Source organism: Sus scrofa, chromosome 6 (assembly GCF_000003025.6).
Source record: "Sus scrofa isolate TJ Tabasco breed Duroc chromosome 6, Sscrofa11.1, whole genome shotgun sequence".
Classification (NCBI taxonomy): Eukaryota; Metazoa; Chordata; class Mammalia; order Artiodactyla; family Suidae; genus Sus; species Sus scrofa.
The window spans coordinates 17,529,064-17,552,759 of record NC_010448.4 but is presented as its reverse complement, the minus strand read 5'-3'; the positions used below and the strand labels follow the sequence as shown (position 1 = coordinate 17,552,759).

General features: G+C 42.1%; 1 protein-coding gene and 1 pseudogene across 1 annotated transcript in view; one reads left to right on the top strand and one right to left on the bottom strand.

Annotated features, from left to right (window-relative positions):
* CYB5B (cytochrome b5 type B (outer mitochondrial membrane)) overlaps positions 1-23,696 on the top strand; it is a 35,444-nt gene that overhangs the window by 5,271 nt on the left and 6,477 nt on the right. Inside the window, 2 exon segments of the mRNA NM_001159592.1 lie at positions 14,681-14,809; positions 15,738-15,764. Of these exon segments, the coding sequence (NP_001153064.1) occupies positions 14,681-14,809; positions 15,738-15,764 (156 nt within the window).
* Positions 8,903-13,960, bottom strand: LOC110261099 (annotated as a pseudogene).

Below are 23,696 nucleotides of genomic sequence, written 5' to 3'. Positions count from 1 at the left end.
GATTAAAACAAATTATTGGGATTGAAAGAGTTTTACTTTTTTCCCTTCAGTGTTGCTTTTCCCTCCAACCTTCTTTCAACCCTCAGCAAAAGTAGTCTATTTGAAAATAACTGCTTCATTGTCACCCCCATCTTTTTTTCTTTTTTTTTTTAGGGTCACATGTGTGGCATATGGAAGTTCCCAGGCCTAGGGATTGAATCTGAGCTGCAGCTGCCAGCCTATGCCACAGCCATAGCAGTGCCAGATTCACACCACAGCTCACTGCAACACCAGATCCTTAACCCACTCAGTAAGGTCAGAGATTGAACCCACATCCTCATGGGTACTAGTCAGGTTCGTAACCTGCTGAGCCACAGTGGGAACTCCCATTCACCTGTTACTTGACATTTGGGTTGTTTCCCTTTTTTGGCTATTGTGAGTAAAGCTGCTGTGAACTTTGATGTACAAATCTTTGTGTGAATGGATATTTTCATTCCTTATACCTAGGAATGAGACTTTTGGTTTGTATGGGGTTTGTTGTTTTTTTCTTTAAACTTTTTAAGCAACTGTCAAACCTTTTCCCAAAGTGTCTCCATCATTTTTTTTTCCGCATGGCTGCACCCATGGCATATGGAGTTTCCTGGACCAGGGATTGAATCTGAGCTGCAGCCTATGCTAGATCCTTTAACCCAGTGCTCCAGGCCAGGGATCGAACCCATGTCTCCACAGCAACCCGAGCTGCTGCAGTCACATTCTTAACTCACTGAACCATAGCAGGAACTCCCAAATTGTCTCCATTATTTTACACTCCTATTAGCAATGCATTGGCTTTCTAGTTTTTCCACATCCTCATTGATGTAATGACGTTTGCGAGTCATTTTGCTTTTAACTATTCTAATGGATGTGTGCCAGTGTATAATTTTTTTTATGTTTTATTTGTGTGTGTGTGTGTGTGTGTGTGTGTGTGTGTGTGTGTGTGTTTTGAGGGCTGCACCCATGGTGTATGGAAGTTCCCAGGCTAGGGGTCACACCAGCGCCAGATCTGAGCCTCGTCTGCGACCTACGCCACTGCTTAAGTCAATGCCAGATCCTTAACCCACTGATCGAGGCCAGGAATCGAACCTGTGTCCTCATGGGTCCTGGTCAGCGTCGTTACCACTGAGCTATAACGGGAACTTCTATTTATCCATTTTGCATGTGGGTATGGGTGTGGCTTACGCACTAGAGAGCAAGCCAGGGCAAGATGGGAGGGAGGGAAGGCAGAGTGAGCCCCCTCTTGATCTCAGGGTATCCCAGGTTCTGTGCTATGTTCAGGAATACAGTCGTGAATAAGACAACCACGGTCCCTGTTCTTAGGGAGCTTATGGTCTAGTGGGGGAAGAAAGACATTAAATAAATAATTGTAGTTATGATAAATTCCATGAAGGTGCCTAAGGAATTTTTATCTGTAGCAGTTGGACTTAATCTGGTAGGAATAAGTTATGTTTGGAACTGTAGACCTGAAATTCAGATCCTGGGCAGTGGCGACTGCCAAGATTACACCCTTTCCGGCAGCCATCACGTTAGCTTTCCCTAGGTGACACCCCTGCCTTAGTAGGTTCTTTCTTTCTTTTTATTTTTTGTCTTTTTGCTGTTTCTAGGGCCACTCCCGCAGCATATGGAGGTTCCCAGGCTAGGGGTCGAATCGGAGCTGTAGCCGCCAGCCTACGCCAGAGCCACAGCAATTCGGGATCCGAGCCACGTCTGCGACCTACACCACAGCTCACGGCAACGCCGGATCCTTAACCCACTGAGCAAGGCCAGGGATGGAACCTGCAACTTCATGGTTCCTAGTTAGATTCATTAGCCACTGAACCACGACGGGAACTCCTACTAAGTTCATTATAATCCAAGTGCAAATACCTGTGGACCTGCACCACTTCCTGTTGTTCACCACCCAGGTCTGTTATCTTTCTCTGCCCTGTGGGGCTGCTTTTTAGGAAGTATCTTTTGTGCTCTGCAAAACTTTAACCTCCGTTCTTATTCCGACGAAGTATTCTGCTAATCTCTTGGGCTAGCCCAACCTCATTTTGCAGCTTCCGCAATCTTAATGTTTCTAGATTTCATTTTCCAAGTCAGGTGGTCTTGGGTACATCTCTGTTGTTACACTTTTATTACGTCAGTATGGGATTCCCATTCACAAAGAGAAAGTGTGTAATTTTTTTCCCAACACGATTTTTATTCTGTAACTGTCCTTCTTCACCTTGTCTTCTTTTCTGCCTATCTTGTCCCCTATCCTTTTCATAGAGTTAGTAATCTGGAAGTATCATTTTCTGTCGGCAACTTGTCTTCTTTCTTTTCTATAGTGAAACGTAAATTTTCTGTCCTCCTTTCAATAATCCTTAGTAAAGGAATGTAAGGAAAAGCCACAGGGCTTCCCCTGCTCCCGACTGCATACTCTGTGGACTGATGGAAACGTCACCGGAGGACATTACAGAGTTGCCTTTGTGTCTTTTTCACTTGATTATTGCTGGACTGGGATAGAAATGAGTCAGTCACAGTCATTGTTTCCTCAATTGGAAGTTTATGATCTTGGTTGCCGTGTAGTTTATTTGAAGTTTTTGTGGTGTTATATAATTGTTCATGTAGTAAGAGCTGAGAAGAGATCCATTCGTCTTAACACACAAGCGCTATCCAGTTCAAAAGACTCTTTTTTGCAAATTTATGTGAGATTTTTAAAAAAGCAAGGCAGATCCTAGAAAAGAATGGGAACTATGTACTGCCTTATGTTAGGTTTACTTAGTAAAAATAAGGAGAAATGTATGGTTGTCCAGTAGGTTTATTTTATCTTATTTTATTTTTCTTTTAGAGCTGCCCCCTTGGCATATGAAGGTTCCCAGGCTAGGAGTCGTATCAGAGCTGTAGCCACTGGCCTACGCCACAGCCACAGCAACACCAGATCCAAGCCGTGTCTGCGACCTATACCACAGCTCGCTGCAATGCCAGATCCCCGACCCACTGAGCAAGGCCAGGGATCGAGTCTGCATCCTCATGGATACTAGGCAGATTCATTTCTGCTGCGCCACAACAGGAACTCCCTGGTCTTGTTTTGTTTTGCTGTGGTTCAGACAAAAGTAAGATTTTGGCTTACATTGATGATAGTTATGTAAACCTAGCTTTGTGTGTGGTGAAATATACATAACATAAAATTTACGATTTTAACCATTTTTAACCGTACAGTTCAGTGGCATTAATTGTATTCACAGTGTTGTGTAATCAATATTGCTATTTCTAAAATATTACCATTACCCCAAACAGAAACTCTGTAGCCACCCCCTCATCACTTCTCCCAAGCCCCGGATAACCTCTAATTTACTTTGTGTCTCTCTGAATTTGCCTCTTCTAGGTACCTCATATAAGTGGAATCATAAAATATTTGTCCTTTTGTATTTGGCTTCTTTTACTTAGTATATTTTGGTTTTTAAGTTTTTTTTTTTAATTGTAAAATGTATATAACAAAGTTTCTTATTTTAACCATTTTAAGTGTATGGTGACATTAAGTCCACTCACATCAGTCTGTGCCCATCGCCACTCTCCCTCATCATCCCAAACTGAAGGTCTGTACCCATTAAACCATAACTTCCCATTGCCCTCTCCTCCCAGCCCCTGGTAATCCCTGTCTGCTGTCTGTCTCTCTGACGTTGACTATTCTAGATACCACATAAGGATGGAATCTTATAATACCTGTCCTTCTGTATCTGACTTATTTCACTTAGAATGCTGTCTTCAGAGTTTGTCCCTAATGTAGCATGTATCAGAATTTCGCTCCTTTTAAGGCTGAATAATATTCCATGATGAGTACATACCATCTGTTTCTTGTCTGTTCATCCATTACCAGTGGCCACCTGGATTGTTTCCACCTTTTAGCTCTTGTGACCAAAGCCGCAGTGAACATGGGCATACAAGTATCTGAGTGAGTGCTTTTTCGATTCATTTGGATATGTAACTAGGGGTGGAATTTCTGGGTCGTATGGTAACTATTATTATAATTAGCTTTTTGAGAAACCTCCAAGCTGTTTTCCACAGCAGCTGTACCATTTTACATTGGCACCAGAAGTGAATGAAGATTTTATTTAAATCTCCATGCAACTCTTGTTATTTTTATTTTTCTTTTTTTTTTTAATTGTAGCCATCCTAGCAGGTATAAAGCGTCATCTTGTTGTTTTTGAATGTGTGTTTCCGTGATGATTAATGATGTTAAGTATCTTTTCATGTGTTTGTTGGTTTTCTGTATATCTTCTTTGGAGAAATGTCTATTTAACTTTTTTGCCTTTTTTTTCATTTTTAAAAGTTTTATTGAAGTATAGTTGATTTACAATGTTGTGATAATTTCTGCTGTACAACAAAGTGATTCAGTTATACATGTAAGCACATCCATTCTTTTTCCATATAGAGTATCTGTCATAGAATATTGGCTAGAGTTCCCTGTGCTGTACAGCAGGTCCCCGTTGGCCAATCATTCCATGTTCCACGGTGTGCATATTGCCAGTCTCAAACTCCCAGTCCATCGCCCCACGTCCCCTGATCTGTCCCCTTTGGTAACCATAAATTTGTTTTCAAAGTCTGAATCTTGGGAGTTCCCTTCTTGGCTCAGTGGGTAACAAACCCTACTAGGATCCATGAGAATGCAGTTCAATCCCTGTCCTCATTCAGTGGGCCTCGCTCAGTGGGTTAAGGATCTGGTGTTGCTGTGAGCTGTGGTGTAGGTCACAGGCGTGGCTGTGGTGTAGGCTGGCCTCTTTAGCTCTGATTTGACCCCTAGCCTGGGAACTTCCATATGCCATAGGTGTGGCCCTGAAAAGCAAAAAAATAAACAAGTCTGTGAGTCTCTTTCTGTTCTGCAAATAAATTCATGGGTATCCTTTTTTTAGATTCCACATATAAGTAATATCACAATGATGTTTGTCTTTCACTGTCTAATTTCACTTAGAATGATAATCTCTAGGTCCATCCATGTTGCTGCAAATGACATTATTTCATTCTTTTTTGTGGCCGAGTAATATTCCATTGTGTGTTATACACATCTTCTTTATTACTCTGCTGATGGGCATTTAGGTGGCTTCCATGTCTTGGCTATTTTAAATAGTGCTGCAGTGAACATTAAGGTGCATGTATTATTTGAGTTATGGTTTTCTCCAAATAGATGCTCAGGAGTGCTGCCCATTTTTAAATTGGATTGCTTATGTTTTTGTTGTTAAGTTATATTTCTTTGTATATTCCATATAAATCCTTGATTAGATATATGACTTACAAGTATTTTCTCCCATTCTGTGGGTTGTCTTTTCACTTTCCTGATGATATCCTTTGAACTATGAACATTTTTGTGTTTGTTTTCTTGGGGTTTTTTTTTGCCACACTTTGTGGGTTTGATCCAGGCCAATGATCATTGGCCTGGATCAAACCCATGCCACAGCAGCAACCCAGGCTGCTGCAGTTACAATGCCAGGTTCTTAACCCACTGCACCACAAGGGAACTTCCGAAAGTTTTATATTTTAATGGAGTAAATCCTTCCTTATCTGCAATTACTTTAAATGTATATGGATTAAATTCTCTAATCAAAAGACAGAAGAGTTCCCGTCGTGGTGCAGCAGAAAAATGAATCCGACTAGGAACCATGAGGTTGCTGTTTTGATCCCTGCCCTTGCTTAGTGGGTTAAGGATCCGATGTTGCCATGAGCTGTGGTGTAGGTCGCAGACGTAGCTCGGATCCTGCGTTGCTGTGACTCTGGTGTAGGCCAGCACCTGTAGCTCCGACTTGACCCCTAGCCTGGAAACCTCTGTGTGCCGAGGTTGTGACCCTAAAAGACAAAGATGGCAGAATGGATTAAAAATACATGATCTAACCATATGCCATCTACAAGAGGCTCACTCTAAAATCACAGATACTAACTAATAGGTTGAAAGTGAAAGAATGGAAACATAGTCCATGCAAATAGGAACAAAATGAAAGTAGAGGTGGCTATGCTAATAATAGACAAAAGAGATTGTAAATCAAAAAGGGTTTTAATGGGCAGAGTTTTTGCTTTACAAGATGAAAAGAGCTCAAAAGATGGATAGTGCTGGTGGTTGCGCCATCTTACATACCCACCAAGAGGGCACAGGATTATAATATCTTCACATCTTCACCAGGACTTGTTTTCTCTTTTGTTTGTGTGTTTGTTTTTGTTTTTGTTTTTTGTCTTTTTTTTCCTCTTTCAACACACTGTGTCATATGGCGTTCCAGGCCAGGGATCAAATCCAAGCCACAGTTGCAACCTGTGCTGCAGTTGTGGCAACACTAGATCCTTAACTCACTGTTCCATGCCAGGGATTGAACCTTTGTCCCCGAAACACTGCCGATCCTGTTGCTCCACAGCAGGAACTCCTTTTTTTTTTTTTTTTAATTTTTTATGATAGACATCCCAATGATGGGGGATGTAAAGGCAAATAAAAAAAAAATTGCCCTTTTTTTTTTTTTTTTTTTTTTAAAGGGCTGTACCTGCGGCATATGGAGATTCCCAGGCTAGGGATCGAATCAGAGCTGTAACCTCGCGTCTACACCGCAGCCACAGCAACGCAGGATCTGAGCCGCGTCTTCAACCTATACTGTAGCTCACTGCAATGCCAGAACCTTAACCCACTGAGTGAGGCCAGGTATGAGAATCTGCATCCTCATGGATAGAAGTCAGATTTGTTTCTGCTGAGCCACGACAGGAGCTTCCTCACTGTAGTTTTGATTTGCATTTCCCCAGCATCTTGAGCATCTCTTCGTAGGCTTATTGGCCATTTCTATATCCATCTTCAGAGAAATGTCTATTCAGCTCCTTTGCCCATTGTGTAAGCAGATTATTTTTTGTTTTAGTTGTTGAATTTTAGGAGTTCTTTATATATTTTAAATATTAACTCCTTATGATTTATGTATCTTTTGTCTTATTCTCTAGGTTGTCTTTTTCATTCTGCTGCTTGTGTCCTTTGATGTATAAAAGTTAAGTTTGATGTAGTCCCATTTGTTAGTTTTTGCTTTCGCTGCCTTTACTTTTGGTGTCACATCTAAGAATGTATCACCAAGTCCAGGGTCGTAAGAGCTTTTCTCCTATATTTTTCTTCTGGGAATCTTACAGTTTTGGGTCTTACATCTAGATCTTTAATCCATTAAGAGTTAATTTTAGTGTATGATGTAAGCTAAGGGTCCATCTTCATTCTTTTGCATGTGGATATTCAGTTTTGCTGGTACTATTTGTTGAAGACTGTCCTTTCCCTATTGAGTGGTCCTGGCACGCTTGTCAAAGATTATTGGACTTTACATAGTATATGCCAAGGGTACTTGTGTCTGTGATATTTCGGAACTTATTTTCCCACTATTTATGTATTGGTAAGATTTAGCCATTTAGTGTCACTTTAGTAAGAGACCACATTTGGATAAGCACCATTTAGAACATTATAGTATCCTGGAACCCCCTCCTGGTACCCCTTCCCAATCATTGCTTCCTTCCTCATTCCCAGAAGTACCACCTGCTCTGGACTTTTAACACTGTAGATTCATTTTGCCTCTTTTTGGACTTTTTACAAATGAGCGTCACAGTATGTATTGTTTTGTGTCTGGCATCTTTGGTTCTATGTATTATATTCTTTTGACTTGTGCATATTGCAGTGGCTCATTCTTTTTCATTGAGGATTAGGATTCCTTCGTATGATTATATTTCAATTTATTTGTATTCTCCTTATGGACTTTGGGTTGTTTCAAGTTTAGGGTCATCCAGTGTTGTCACTGCCATGGCTCTGGTTACTGTTGTGGCACAGGTTCAATCCCTGGCCCAGAAACTTTTGCATGCCCTGGAAGTGGCCCAGAAAATCAAGTTAAGGGTTATAATGAATAATGATGCTCTGATCACGTGTGTGTATATGTTTGTGTGTGTTTAAGTTAATATATCTGTAAATATTTCTCGGATGTGTACTTTGAGTTGATTTTTTTCTTTTTTTTTTTTTTTTTGCCATGCCCATGGCACATGGAAATTCCTGGGCCAAGGATCAAATCCATGCCACATCAGTGACCCGAGCCGCTGCAGTGACAACGCTGGATCCTTAACATGCTGCACCGTAAAGGAAATCCTTGATTTCATTTTTAATTAAAATTTTTATTGAGATAACTAAATTCATATGAAGTTGTAAGAGAAGTAATAGATCCTCTGAACTTTTTTACCCATTGCCCTCTAGTAAAATTTTTTGTCTTTTTTTTTTTTGTCTTTTTTTTTTTTTTTTGTCTTTTCTAGGGCCGCACCCACGTCTTATAGAGGTTCCCAGGCTAAGGGTCGAATTGGAGCTGTTGCTGCCGGCCTACACCAGGGCCACAGCAATGTGGGATCCTTAACACACTGAGCGAGGCCAGGGATTGAACCCACATCCTCATGGTTCCTAGTCAGATTTGTTAACCACTGTGCTATGATGGGAACTCTGCCCTCTAGTAAAATTTTGCACAGTGTAATACACAGTCACTATCAGAATGTTGACATTGATACAATCCACAGATCTTATGCTGACTTCTCCAGTTTTACTTACATAAAATTGATCTTAAAAACAAGGGAGTTCCCGTCATGGTGCAGTGGTTAAGGAATCCGACTAGGAACCATGAGGTTGCGGGTTCGATCCCTGCCCTTGCTCAGTGCGTTAACGTTGCCGTGAGCTGGGGTATAGGTCACAGACGCGGCTCGGATCCTCCGTTGCTGTGGCTGTGGCATAGGCTTGCAGCTACAGCTCCAATTCGACTCCTAGCTAGCCTAGGAATCTCCATATGCTGCGGGAGTGGCCCAAGAAATGGCAAAAAGACAAAAATAAAATAAAATAAAGAGAAAACAGCGAGTTCCTGTCATGGCTCAGTGGTTGACAAGTGCAACTAGGAACCATGAGGTTGTGGATTCGATCCCAGGCCTGCCTCAGTGGGTTAGGGATCCGGTGTTGCCATGAGCTGTGGTGTAGGTTGCAGACGTGGCTTGGATCCAGGGGTGCTGTAGCTGTGGCATTGACCAGCGGCAATAGCTGCGATTCGACTCCTAGCCTGGGAACCTCCATATGCTGTGGGTATGGCCCTAGAAAAGGCAAAAAAAAAAAAAAAGAGAGAAAAAAGACGGGATGGCTTAATTTGTTGAGCCAAGAGTCATTTGTTTTTGATTATAATACTCAACAGGCAGAGTACATTTATCTCTTGATATGGAAATGGTACCCTGCCACTTCCCGGGACATTTAATAAAGACAGAATGATTCCTGAGCATCAGTTATCTATGTATCTGTAAGCAGTTGCCCTTTCTTCCTTCTTATGACAATACATGAACTCAAATATCCAGAATAACTGGGTTTTTAGTTCAACTGAGTGGTTACATATGGTATAGAATAGTTGCTTTTTTGTTGTTGTTTTCCAGTGATTTGATATGTGTATTCTGAGCTCCAGTCAAGAATCTCCCCTTATTTAATCTATCTTTTTTCTTTTTTTCCCCTTGGCTGTGGCAAGAAGCAGCTTCTTATGGGAATCTCAGTTCCCAGATCAGGGTTTGAACCCTGGTGGCAGCAGTGCAGGTGCTGAATCCTAACCACTAGACCACCAGGGAACTCCCATTTTTAACCCATCTTTGATCATCCCAAAAGAACTTGAGAATCCATCAGTGTCTCAAGGTCATCAGTTCTCCCTGGACAGTACTGAGAGATATAGAAGTTTTGCTAAGTCTGTCCTGGCCCTCAATATTCACTCTGAAAAAAAAAGTTGATACCTTTGCTCTTTATATCATTCTTTAGGGTCAAAATGAATGCTGGAGACTCATTTTGCTCATACATATAGTTTCTAAATTTTCAGTAATGAAGATTATTACTTGGTAAAGGAAGTTATAAAAATACTAGCACATAAATTAAATATAAAAATACAAGGTATTTGGAACCCAAGGAAACAGGAGTGTACTGTGGTCTAGAAGTCAGGCTAATTGCACATGATGATTAGTTATAATTGGCAATGTTTCTTCCAAAGATTGAATTTTGGCTAAGTTTTTATATATTGTCACTAGTTTGAGTTTTCCTCATTCTCTTCCTTTCATTTCTACAGTCACCAGAAGGAAGTTTTTAAAATACCTCTTTCCTTGTAAGTCACCTAGCACATAGTTCTCATTTCTTCTGGTTTCAAACATAGAAGAGCACCTGGCTCAGACAAGAATGATCCTTGTTGTACACCTACTGGTCCGTGCATTCTTCTGTTTACTCTGACTCTCTAGCACAAACAGGTTACAAGGTGAAGGACTTAACTCTGAATTCCTGACAGTTAATCCCCAGCTGGCCTCCAAAAATAGAGGTGTGTAATTCATTTTCGAACTTTCCTTCAGAATGGAGATGTTTGGCCATGAGCCCTTCTTTTACATCGTCTGATGTCTGCCGGGGATCTGTTAGCTCCCAGACTTTTCAGTCTTTGTCTTTGTTGGTTTCCATGGGAATGGCCGGGGCGACCCCAGGTGTCTGTACCTGCATCATTTCTGATTAGTCATTGGTGTCATCTTGGCCCAGCCTCAGAGTGAATGCCCTGAAGCTTAAATATGAAGAACTCACCAGGGTGTAGCTATTGTGGGTAGTTGGATTCCTTGCTGTAGCACAGGCTTAGGACAGGTCATTGGCAATCGGCCTTTGTGACAAAGTCTGGGAATGTCATGTTGATCCATCCAATAAGAATCGTAGTACGTTGGTGACGTTCCCTTTCACCATGTCGTGAGTGTAATGGACTCAGTCAGAGGAGAAGGTGGTACTGTTTTCCCTTTATTTAATTTTTATTTTTTGAAAAATCCATCCTCTGGGTTGTTAAAGTAATATTTCATGTCAAGGACTGTTTGGGAGTACAATTTCTATTTTCCTTGAGGACTGTGCTTTGAATTAGGACTTGACCGACTCAGATATTTGCTCCTGGGTGAGCTTCTTGTGACTCCGCAGTCAGATGGGACACTTCGTGGTGGATCAGCCTGCAATGAAGGTGATGATAAGAAGGGCTAGACTACCCTGAGGCTCACGTTGGAGGTCACAACAGCTCCCGTAGTCCTCACTGAGAGCCAGACCAGCCAGGATCACAGGCTTCTCCCAGGGCTCTGGGACTTCTCTTCAGAGTCTCCTCAGGGTCTTCTCCTGCCCTACAGCCTGGATACTATCTTGGCTCTGGGCTGGCCTGGGCTCTGCTGCAGCCTCAGACTTAGAGCATGGCCTCAGGCTGGGCTGCTGTCTTATTGAAATAATATCTGAAGTTCATAGAGTCCTAAAATAGTAACCAAGAGTTCCTTGAAATATTTTTGCCTGCTCTAAACCATCTGTATTAAGACCACATTTTGGAGTGAGAGTAACCAAACCAAGGGGGTTTTTGGTTTGGCCACCCTGTTCCTCCTTGCCTCCCTGAAAATAAAGCAGGCTATAAAACTGTGTATACCCTATGCATTAATTTTTATGAATACACAATGAATGAATGAATGAATACAAAATGAATGCATAGGGTATATACAGTTTTATCACCACCCAGTACATTAAATTCTAATCAACTATAGTTCTAAAACAGAAATACATATAATTAGTTAACATTCTGGTGCTTAAAACTATTTTATAGGAAAAAATTATGCTATAATTTTTCTTGAGTACTTAGAATTATTAATGTAGTAGGTGGGTGATAAAACTGTATATACCCTACAGTGGGGAAAAATCTATGTGTGTTCTAGAGTATTGCTTATTGATTTATTTGTGATGAGAGCAAATACTTTGCAGTTGGAGAAGGAGCTGTGTAGGAAGTCATAATCTCAGCCATTTTCTGGAATCTCTCAAACCACTAAGACACTTTGTGTCCTTAAATAGTTGGGATGTGTCATTAAGGAAAAAATATCTTCCATAATTGAGATACAGAGCAAACTGGGACACACTTTTATTTATTTATATATATATATATGTATTTTTTTGGTCTTTTAGGGCCACACTGGTGGCATATGGAGGTTCCCAGGCTAGGGGCCAGTTGGAGCTGTAGCTGCTGGCCTATGCCAGATCCAGAGCAACTCAGGATCCGAGCTGCATCTGAGACTTACACCACAGCAGTGCCAGATCCTTAACCCACAGAGCAAGGCCAGGGATCGAACCTGCGTCCTCATGGATGCTAGCCAGGTTCGTTAACCACTGAGCCACAACTGGAACTCCTGGGACACACTTTTAAAACGAATAGCTTCCCAGGGCTGAGAGGGTTCAGATGTGACAACAGGTGAGTGACGGCCATCTTGCTCTTGCTTTAAAGCAGGGTGCTTCATGCTGGGATAGGAGACCCATCGCTAGGCGGAGACCTCTTAGGAAAGAAAAACAGAAGTTTCTTTAATCCTCAGGGAGCTCAGAGGCAAGTAACTGCCTGGGAAGTTAACAATTTGTGCTTCAGTAGAATTCATCTTTAAAATAGGAATGATAGCGTTATTCCTGCTTAAAAGACTGTTATGAACAGTAACTACTTAGAAGCATTACTTGATATTTCAAAAATATAAATTTAGATAGTATAAATTCTAAATTTTCTGGTTGTAAGTCAGTATGTTTTGAGTGTTTAAGTCAGGGACTGTGCAAAATGTAATTTTTTTTAAAGTTATTTTCTCAGAGTTCCCCTTGTGGCTCAGCAGTAATGAACCTGACTAGTATCCATGAGGATGCAGGTTTGATCCCTGGCTTTGATCAGTAGGTTAAGGATCCAGCATTGTCATGATCTACGGTGTAGGTCAGAGAATCAGCTTGGACCTGGCATTGCTGTGGCTGTGGCTTAGGCCAGCAGCTGCAGCTCTGATTCAGCCCCTAGCCTGGGAACCTCCACGTGCTGTGGGTGTGGCCCTAAAGAGACAAAAAGAAATATTGTCTTGAGTAGAGTCATTCTGTAGTTGGTAAAATAATTTCAGAAGAATATACAGTAAAGAGTCTTACTCACACCCATCTCTTGGCTGCCAGGTTCTCTTCAGTGTTTCCAGAGGAATTTTTATGCATAGGCATACATATATGTTTCTGCCTTTTTTTTTTGTCTTTTTGTCTTTTCTTGGACCGCACCTACGGCATATGGAGGTTCCCAGGCTAGGGGTCTAATCGGAGCTGTAGCCACCAGCCTATGCCAGAGCCACAGCAACGTGGGATCCGAGCCATGTCTGTGACCTACACCACAGCTCACGGCAACGCCAGATCCTTAACCCACTGAGCGAGGCCAGGGATCAAACCCACAACCTCATGGTTCCCAGTGGGATTCATTAACCACTGAGCCACACCGGGAACTCTTGTATCTGCTTTTTAAAATCATACACGCTTGCACATTATACAAAGTAACTTTCTCTTCTTGAGAACAAGGTGTTTCATATCCTGAGTTTATTTCATATACAAATAGTTAAGGTAGATACTCATATTGTTTCCATTTTACAAATAAAGAAATAAAGCCATCTCAGTTTCTTTCTTTCTTTTTTTTTTTTTTTTTTTTTTTTTTGTCTTTTTGCTATTTCTTGGGCCACTCCCGCAACACATGGAGGTTCCCAGGCTAGGGGTCGAATCGGAGTTGTAGCCATCGGCCTACGCCAGAGCCACAGCAACGCGGGATCCGAGCCGCGTCTGCGACCTACACCACAGCTCACGGCAATGCCGGATCGTTAACCCACTGAGCAAGGACAGGGACCAAACCCACCACCTCATGGTTCCTAGTCGGATTCGTTAACCACTGCGCCACGACAGGAACTCCCCCATCTCAGTTTCTTAATAACTCGTCCAGGGTCATACAGCTTCTCCGTTACAGACAGATCTGCTTCCTAGGTCTAGACGCAGTTATTCGGATACTACTTATTTACTTAACTTTTTTAAGTTTGAAACCATTTCAAACATAGAGAAAGGTTGTGGGAATGGAATGAAGAATTCCGTATACCCTTCGCCCAGCATCTCCGTTCGGGCCTCCGTAGCTGTGTCAGTCATGGTGGTGAAAGGAGTCAAGCTCAGAGCACACGTTGCTCCCAGCTGTCATGTCTTTCTAGTTTCCTTCAGTCTGGAGCGGTTCTTCAGTCTTTCCTTGGCTTTCACGACCTTGATATTCTGGAGCTCACAGGCCCGTCATTTTGTAGAACATCTCTGTTTGCAGTTGTGCTGGGTTTCCTCACAGGTATACATACGCATATCACCCATTTTGGGCCAGAAGACACAGAAGTTGTGTTGTGTTCTCCCCATTGCATCCTGTCAAGGGATGTGTACAGTGTTAATTCATCCCATTGCTCCCATTAAAGAGAGAAAAGGGAAAAGAAAGAGGGGAGAGAGGAAAGTAGCTTACTTTAGTTTGCTTTTCTTTCTTTCTTTCTTTTTTTTTTTTTTTTAAGGGCCACACCCAAGGCCTATGGAAATTCCTGGGCTAGGGGTCAAATAGGAACTGCAGCTGCTGGCTTACACCACAGCCACAGCAACACCAGATCCCAAACTGTGTCCGTAACCTGTGCCGCAGCTTGTGGCAATGCTGGATCCTTAACCTACTGAGTGAGGCCAGGGATCAAACCTGTGTCCTCATGGATACTGGTCAGGTTCATTTCTACTGAGCCACAGTGGGAACTCCATACTAGTCATGTTCTTAATTTGCTGAGCCACAACGGGACCTCCTAATTTACTTTTTAGAGAGCCTTCTGTTCATTAAACATTTTTTCCTTGCAGCATCCTGGTGGAGAAGAGGTTCTGATGGAACAGGCTGGTAGAGATGCAACTGAAAGCTTTGAAGATGTAGGCCACTCCTCTGATGCCAGAGAAATGCTCAAGCAGTACTATATTGGTGATGTGCATCCGGTAAGAACCCACTGAGCTGGGAGTGTTTGTAGAGAGGAAGCTGCCTAACAGCTGCAGAACGTGGTGAGGCAGTGAATTATTAAAACTGAAATTCATTGGACCCAACCATGAAGCTAAAATTTCTCCAAAATCATTTAGCCTTACTATGCTAAGACAGAGCTTCTTGTTATAAATCAGCACATACAGTATCTCTGAAAAGCTAAGGGGAACTGATTTTGGAGGGTTTTTGATTGATTTTTGAAATACAGTTACTAAAACCTCTACCTAAAATATATGGACTTTTAGGAGTTCCCATCATGGCTTAGCGGAAACGAATCTGACTGGCAGCCATGAGGACGCAGGTTTGTTCCCTGGCCTCGCTCAGTGTGTTAAGGATCTGGCATTGCCATGAGCTGTAGTGTAGGTCACAGTCTTGGCTCGGATCCCGCATTGCTGTGGCTGTGGTATAGGCCAGCAGCTACAGCTCCCGTTTGACCCCCAGCCTGGGAACTTCCATATGCCGTGGGTGTGACCCTAAAAAGACAAAAAAATAAATTAATTAATTAAAATTAAATAAAATATGTGGGCTTTTGAAACAATGCCTTTTTTTTACCCCTGTACCCATAGCATGCAGAGGTTCCCAGGCCAGGGATCAAACACATGCCACAGTAGCAATCTGAGCTCCAGCAGTGATGACACCAGATCCTTAACCTGCTGAACCACACAGGAACACTCAAACCATCCGATTCTAACGAGGGACCCTGATAGGCTCAGAATCAGGGATTCGGGGCTGAGGTGGGCAGTGGGCAGTGCCCCTGGAGGCCCGGACAACTTCCAGAGCATTGCTGTTACCTGAATGTAGTCTCATGTTCCAAAGCTAGAAATAAGCATGTAGTAAGAGTTCATTTGGATATGTCTTAAAATATTATTTGTTTTCTTCTTTAAACAGAATGACCTTAAATCTGAAAGTGGCAAGGTAAGAAGTCCTCTGTTTCTCTAGTGTGTTTCAAGTGTTTATATTTCTGTTTACTCAAGTAGAGTTGCTTTTAAAAAAAATGTTTTAACAAGAGAAGTGTTTATTCTCCACTCCCCCCCCCCCAAGCAAAAATCCTGTTTTTCAGGAATTTGGACTCAGTACCATCGCAGAAAAAAAGAATAACTGAGTCTTGAACAGTAGGAACATTTTGTTCATGCTTCTCTTTGCTCTTTTAAAAAATTGAAACTCTATAAAGCCATGCCCTGTGTTGTTTTGAAAGAAATTAGTTTATAGGTTCAGTTGTAGAAAAGTCTCTCTTATTCTTACATTAAATAGCGTAAGTGATAATAATGGCTTCTGTCTTGGAAAAAAAAATTGGAAAGTCGATTTTGTCCTACAAGTCTTAGAGCAAGACTGAAGTAATGGGCTGGGACAGGCCTTTCTGTCCCTAGTCCCCAGTCGAGTCCTTTAGCGAGGAGGCTCAGACAGGCCTGCACGCCCTTCCCCTCCTCTCAGTGATACAGCAGAAACAAAACGTTAAATATTTGAAAACCTTAACGTGTGCTGCACAATGTACCAGGAAGAAAACACGAATGCCTTTTTGCTTCCCACAAGCTGGGGTGGTTCATCTCCCTGATTCCCTCCCTCTTTTCCTGAAGCTTCTCCTTCTCTAGTGCCCGGCCCTCTGTGTTAAAGGGGCCGCAGCTCAGTTCTACCCAGAACATCATGGAGGCGATGCTGTCTCCCCTTTTCCAGCCTCTTGCTTCCCTTTCCTCGCTGAGCTGGAAATACTGAGCATGTGTGACACAGCAGTTCGAGTTGGCGGAGACACAAGAATTCTTTCAACACAAGAGATTGCTTGACAGTGTCTGCCGTCTGTGGCCCTGCCACCCAGAGTGTGCCTGTAAATGAACTCTGCCGCGTTGCTGCACTCTGCGGCTCGGAACCGCTGGCTTGTTTGCGAAAGGGAGTGAACTGGTTCTTGAAACGCTTTGTGAGTGCTGTTGGTTTGTTTGTCCTCCCCTCCTAACACATGTGTACTAGCCATTCTTGAACCTACACTTGTGGAATTAAGGTAAAACTGGACCTGTGTAGTATATTGACCATGTCCAGAAACCGTTGCTCTCAGAGGTCGACACTTGATTCAAGGGGTGTTCCCTTGCATACAAGAGATGCGCCTTGTGTCCAGGAGCCATAAATAACCCTTTGTGCACAGCACCGTGAAAGTACCCTTTATATTAAAGCAATAAAGACATTTATTTGAGGAGTTCCCGTTCATGGTGCAGTGGAAACAAATCCGACTAGGAACCATGAGGTTACAGGTTTGATCCCTGGCCTCGCTCAGTGGGTTAAGGATCCCGTGTTGCCGTGAGCTGTGGTGTAGGTCTCGGACATGGCTTGGATCTGGCATTGCTGTGACTCTGGCATAGACCAGCAGCAACAGCTCCGATTCGACCCCTAGCCTGGGAATCTCCATATGCCACGGGTGTGACCCTAAAAGGACAAAAGACGACAAAAAAAAAAAGACATTTATTTGAAATTATAATATCTATAAGTCTACAAATTTCTGCTTGTTGCTGGTTTTCTTCTTTGGTAGTATAGTATGTAGTTAGGACCATTCTTAGGAATGGAGAGCAGTGTTTCTCAAATTCTGTTCTTGGTACCACCTGTATTGCCATCCCTTGGCATGTTTTCTGAAATGTATATTTCCCGGGTTTCCACCACTGCTGATTCCTGAGCTCTGGAGTTGGGAAGTAGGAATTTGCATTGAAAGAAACCCAGGTAAGCCAGGCACCAGAGGTTTTGCTGGATAACATGCCCATCTGTTCATTTGAAACCTTAGGGAACTTTAGTTCTCTTCTGTGGAAAGCACTGTCTGCCTTCTATAGGCTCAAAAATGCACTAGAGGTGTCGCAGATAATGCAAACCGATGAGCCTTGGACTTTAAGAGAGGTGGAAAAGGAACCGCTTTCAGCTGGTGAGATTTGGTGAACTTCTGTGATCATTTAGAAGTTCCCATAGGTAGTTTGGCCCCTGCCTGGCTTAACCAGTGATTAAAAGCCATGTTTTCAAGGCTCTATTTGCCTCGTGTCTGCTGTACCGAAAGGAGAGTCCATAGGAAATAGAGTCTGAGTGTTGAGTGTTTGTGGTCACACTACCATATTTGAGGCACGTCAGCCCAGGAAAACCTTTGGGAACATTTTCAAGACCATCTACATAAGTTATCATAGAACCGTGCCATGGTCCAACCTGACTTTAGTTCCAGGAAGACTTTTTTTTTTTTTTTTTGCTTTTTAGGACCCCACCCACGGCATGTGGAAGTTCCCAGGCTGCAGCCTACACCACAAATCACGGCAACACCAGATCCTTAACCCACTGAGCCAGGCTAGGGCTCGAACTTGCATCCTCACGTATACTAGTCAGATTTGTTTTCTTAATTTTTTTACATTCACCATCAAGTAAATGTAAAGTTCATTTCATTAACACTTTCCTGCCCTTTGGTTAAGGGTTTCAGAACCTCTGTGAAGAAGTGATTTGTTTGTTTATGCCTAATTAAGAGATGTCTTCTGCCTTGTGGGGCAGTTTCCCTTCTTTATCTCTCCCCCTCTCTCCTCCCTTCCACAGCTCCATATCTCTTCCCTGCCTGAAACTACTTCCCTGCCCTCGCAAAAAAAAAAAGCTTTTTTTAAAAATGCGCAAAACATGCTAGTCTGGATTATAAATCAGGAGTCCTCCTCCAGAATACTGCCTTTGCTGGGACTCGGGTAAATTATTGATGCTCCCCTTTGCTTTCATATTCGACTGATAACACCTGAGGTTCAAGACCCTGAAATGTTCTCATACTAAAACTTTGAAAGCTTAGAAGCTACCAGTCTGGCAACAGATGTTGTTTTTAGCTGCTTCCATCAAAGATAACTAACTAGAATTAGAAAGCTGGCTGTCTGTGCATCTCTTCCTGGTGGGATTAGTCTTCTTTCTGAGAGCCATCAGGTATACTTGAGTTAACATTTTCTGGTCTGCTTTGAGTTATGGAAACTCACCTTAGAAACTGTTTTTTTTTTTGTGCTAGTTTGCCTGCCTGTTGGCCCAAGTGTACTAAGTAACCTAGACACATTCGTGATCCATGAAGTCTCTCTTGATTATGCGTCTACTTCTTGGTTCACTTTTTTTTTTTTGTCTTTTTGCTATTTCTTTGGGCCGCTCCCGCGGCATATGGAGGTTCCCAGGCTAGGGGTCAAATCGGAGCTGTAGCCACTGGCCTACACCAGAGCCACAGCAACGAGGGACCGGAGCCGCGTCTGCAACCTACATCACAGCTCACGGCAACGCCGGATTGTTAACCCACTGAGCAAGGGCAGGGACCGAACCCGCAACCTCATGGTTCCTAGTTGGATTCGTTAACCACTTCGCCACGACAGGAACTCCTTGGTTCACATTTTTTATCACTCATTCTGGCTCGAGAGATAAGGTACATACAAATGCTAACGTGACCAAAAAAATGGCACCATTCCATTCACTTATTCAATAGATATTACCTAGGTGACAGGTCAACTCTTTACTAGTTAAATCTCATGACAGTGAATAGACCCAATAACCTGACCATTTTGCTCCTTTTTTTTTTTTTGGCCACCCCACAGCATGTGGAATCCCAAGCCAGGGATCAATCCAAGCTGCAATTGTGACCTAAGCCACAGTTGCAGCAATGCTGGATCCTTAACCCACTGTGCTGTGCCAAGAATCTAACCTGTGTCCCAGTGCTCTCAAGATGCTTCTGATCCCATTGTGCCACAGAGGGAACTCCTCCACTTAAATTTTTTGAATGGGTAGTTTATGGTGCACGTGGTTAAACAATCATATGGCACAGGAGTTCCTTGGTGGCTCAGCAGGTTAAGGATCCAGTGTTGTCACTTGTTGTGGCTCAGGTCTCTGCTGTGGCTCTGGTTCCGCCCCTGGTCCCAGAACTTCTGCATGCTGTGGGTGCACCCCCCAAAAAAAAAAAATTTTCAAAAAGTACAACGTAGTTTCCTATAGAAATGACTTCTATCATCAGCTCTGTCTCCCAGTTGTCCTTCCCAGTTAGCCAGCTACTATTTTCTTCTTTACTCTTCCAATGAGAGTCTATGCATACATAAATACAGATGGATGGGTGGTTGACCAGTTGATGGCGAGACCAACAATCCATCCCTATAACAATCTGCTTTTTAGGGCCGTACCTGCAGCATATGGAGATTCCCAGGCCAGGGGTGGAATTGGAGCTACAGCTGCTGGCCTACGCCACAGCCACAGCAATGCCAAGTCAGTTATGTCTGCGACCTATACCACAGCTCATGGCAACGCCGGATCCTTCGCCCACTGAGTGAGGCCAGGGATTGAACCTGCATCCTTATGGACCCTCGTCGGGTTCATTGACTGCTGAGCCACAAAGGGAACTACCCTTTAAAAATCTTACATGTACTGTTCTGCACCTTGCTTCTTTTAACTAAAAATTTTCCTAGTATCGATTATTCCTTATCACTTCATAAGATTGTCCTCATTCTTTACATAGATACTTAATATTTTCTATAAACAAAAGCTTTGATGAGGTGACATTTGCTATAACAGGATTTGATCTAGTTTTTTTGTTTTGTTTTGTTTTTAAGCAACTAAGATTTTCTCCGTTGGAGTTCCTGTGGTGGCTCAGTGGAAGCAAACCCAACTAGTATCCCCGAGGATATGGGTTCGATCCCAGGCCTTGCTCAGTGGGTTAAGGATCTGGCGTTTTCGAGAGCTCTGGTGTAGGTCGCAGACGAGGCTTGGCCGGCATTGCTGTGGCTGTGGTGTACACAGGAGATTGCAACTTCAACCCCTAGCCTGGGAACTTCTATATGCCCTGGGTGTGGCCCTAAAAAGCAAAAAAATAAAGTCGGATAAATTTTTTTTCTCCCAAGTGCTACAAACTTTTGTTATGCATATAGTTTTCCGTTACACATACATAAAGTATTATATGTACATAACATTCAGTTTATCTTCTCTTTTATGGGAAACTAAAAAGAATACACGCTTTATAATTATGTAATGCAGTTAGTTGTTTGCCGCATACTAAAAGTTTCCTTTTAAGAATTGTTAAATATTCCTGTCATATCTACAACCTGATTTAATGTTCGGAATGAGTATGCGTGTGTCCTTTAGATGAGTGATGATCGCTATTCACCAAAGGATTTTGTTTGGTTGTTTCATTGTTCCCTGGTTTTATCTAACATTTGGATTTTGTAACATAATCTTTTGAAATAAAACAGGATGTAATGGCAAGATCACTCTTGAAAGACAAAATACCCTTTCTTGGGGACTCTCAAGGATTAATGTCCCTTCTTGTAATGCTTTATTCAGAAATGATGTGTAGTTTTGCAAAACAAGATGTCAAAAGGACAAGGTAACATCCTTTTCAAATCAGCCGTCCAATGTCATAACAAGTTTTTCACTTCTTAGGTCCCGGTAGAAATTATTCTGAGGTTTTTTTGTTTCGTTTTTTTGTTTTTTTTCCCTTTTAGGGCCACACCCTCAGCATATGAAAGTTCCCAGGCTAGGGGTAGAACCGGAGCTGCAGCTGCCGGCTACGCCACAGCCAGAGCAGGGCCAGATCTAAAGCTGCACCTGCAGACTGTGCCACAGCTTGTGGCAACTCTGGATCTTTAAGCCACTGAGTGAGGCCAGGGATCGAACCTGCATGCTCGTGGATACTAGTCAGTTTCTTAACCCACTGAACCGCCGTAGGATCTCCTGAGTGTTTTAATTTTTTTTTTTTCTTCAGTGATGTCTTATGTATCTTATCAGAATGGGTTCTAGTTGTATAGAAATTGATTTTAGTGATTGTTTTTTATCTTCGAACTTTGCTCTTATCTACAGGGAAATATTTTTTTACATGACTGGGCTGACTCTAAGGATTTATGCTTTACAAGACAGTAGTAGTTAAATTGTATTCTCTTCTAGAAAGAAATTTTAGTACCTTGGAGCTTCATGAGAAAGCTATCTTCGAGATCCATACTACATGGCCAGATAGTCGGGACTATAAAATACTGAAATCTTGGTTTTTAAAAAATCAAACATTTTAGGTTGGACAATGAACCTAATACTAAAATTCAGTGATAGCTAATGCTCTAAAAATCCATTGTCTTATGGGGAAAAAATCCTTTGCAGTAGTGTTTGAAGCCCAAAGTTCCCAAGGTGCTTTTCATAAGTTACTGGCCTCATAGAAACCAAACTATTCTAAATAAAAAGGTGCAAAAGGTGCCGGACAACCAATACTCCTTAAATTTGCTGAAGTGTCCTCTGGCTTAAAATTCACTTCTTCCAATTTTAAATGTTTAGAATTCTCTTGGAATGGCAGGCATCCAATTTAGGATTTAAAACGTAAGCTTCTTAGATACTTTAGATTTCTCTTTTATTTAAACCCCTGAAGGTCTAAATCTAAACTGTGTAGGCTAAAGATACATTTACAAGGCCCTGCATATATATTTGAATACATCATAACCATAATTTTGGCACATTTGCTTCCTTCGTTTATGTTCTGGTGACAAGTACACCATTCCTTAAGCATACCTTCTCTTCCCATGGTTTTTTCATAAACAGAGTTCATAGTGAAATCACTGTGTATGACCCTCAAATCACTTCCAGTGTGTTTGCCAGTTATGACTTTTCTTTGTCGTTCTTTTAACACATCAGAGAGTCAGTGTGGACAGTGCATTGCCTCTCAGAAGAGTGTCTGGAAGAACACATCTTCACCTGCGTGCTCGGACAGAAACATTTCTGTGTGGTCTTGTTCCTCCAGTCTTCCCAGGCGTGGGAAGGTGGTATTAAGTCTCTCTAATCTTTAGAAAGCTGATTTTGTAGATTTTGCTAAAAATGCCCTTGGGTCAGAAAATTGTGTTGAGCTCATTACAGATGACTCGGAATTCGAGTTCCTGTGATCTGAGTCTTTCAATTCACAAGTGAGGAAAATGATTTAACATTGAGCCTGCAGACACTAGGCATAACTTCATTTATGAGCAGCTTTAATAAAAAGGTTACTCAGATATTGTGACCTAGTTCCTTTTATCCTGCACAGTACATGTTTGGTGTTTATATGTATATAAATGTATTTATTTACTTATTTATTTTATGAGGGAATTCAAGCCTTAATGAACTTTGAACTTTAGGAGTCACTTTACCTAAACAGTTAACTTCTCTGTTAATTTTGAACTAACATCAGAGTAGACTTAAAGTAATTTGATTGTTTGGAAGTGTATTCCAAACTCCTTGGAGAATCAAGAACATGCATATTCATTACTTTGTAAGGCTTTTGGTAGAATTCCGGATTTGAACTGCTCTTTTATAACTAAAATCATAGAATAAAATCATAGAGCACCGCAGTTACTACTGTCCATGCCGAAGATAGAGAGCATTCACTTCTCCTGACCAGTCTTGCATGTAAATTAAAATGTGGGCAAGAACGTAACCAGCCAGCTACGCCTGAACACCCAAAGGGGTACATTAAAGTCAATCATAAACTGTAGGAATTTCAGCTCAGTGGCCATTCATTGGCTTCAGCTCTGGGCTCTGCCTTGGAATTGAGGATGGGGAGCTGTGCACGAAGAGGACAGAAAGGTGGAGGTGAGGGAGGGGTTTGTGTTCATAGAACTGTTTGCTTTTTAATTTAGTTCAATTAAAAATAAGCTTATTTGGCCTCTCTCCAAACGTGGCAGAGGCACTTGGCTACCCAGAGCAGCGCCTTAAACAGCTCTTTCATTTATAGTAGATTAAGAGCAGAGTCACTGCAGTGTGGCGTTTCCTTGGCTGTCACTATGCCAGAAAGGATTCGCTTCTTTCTCCTCACTTTCCTCCAGGCTTAGGGAAGTTGATCTTTTTGCCTCCCAGGATAAATTGATTTAAAAGCAGGGGTTGAGGTGTTCCTGCAGT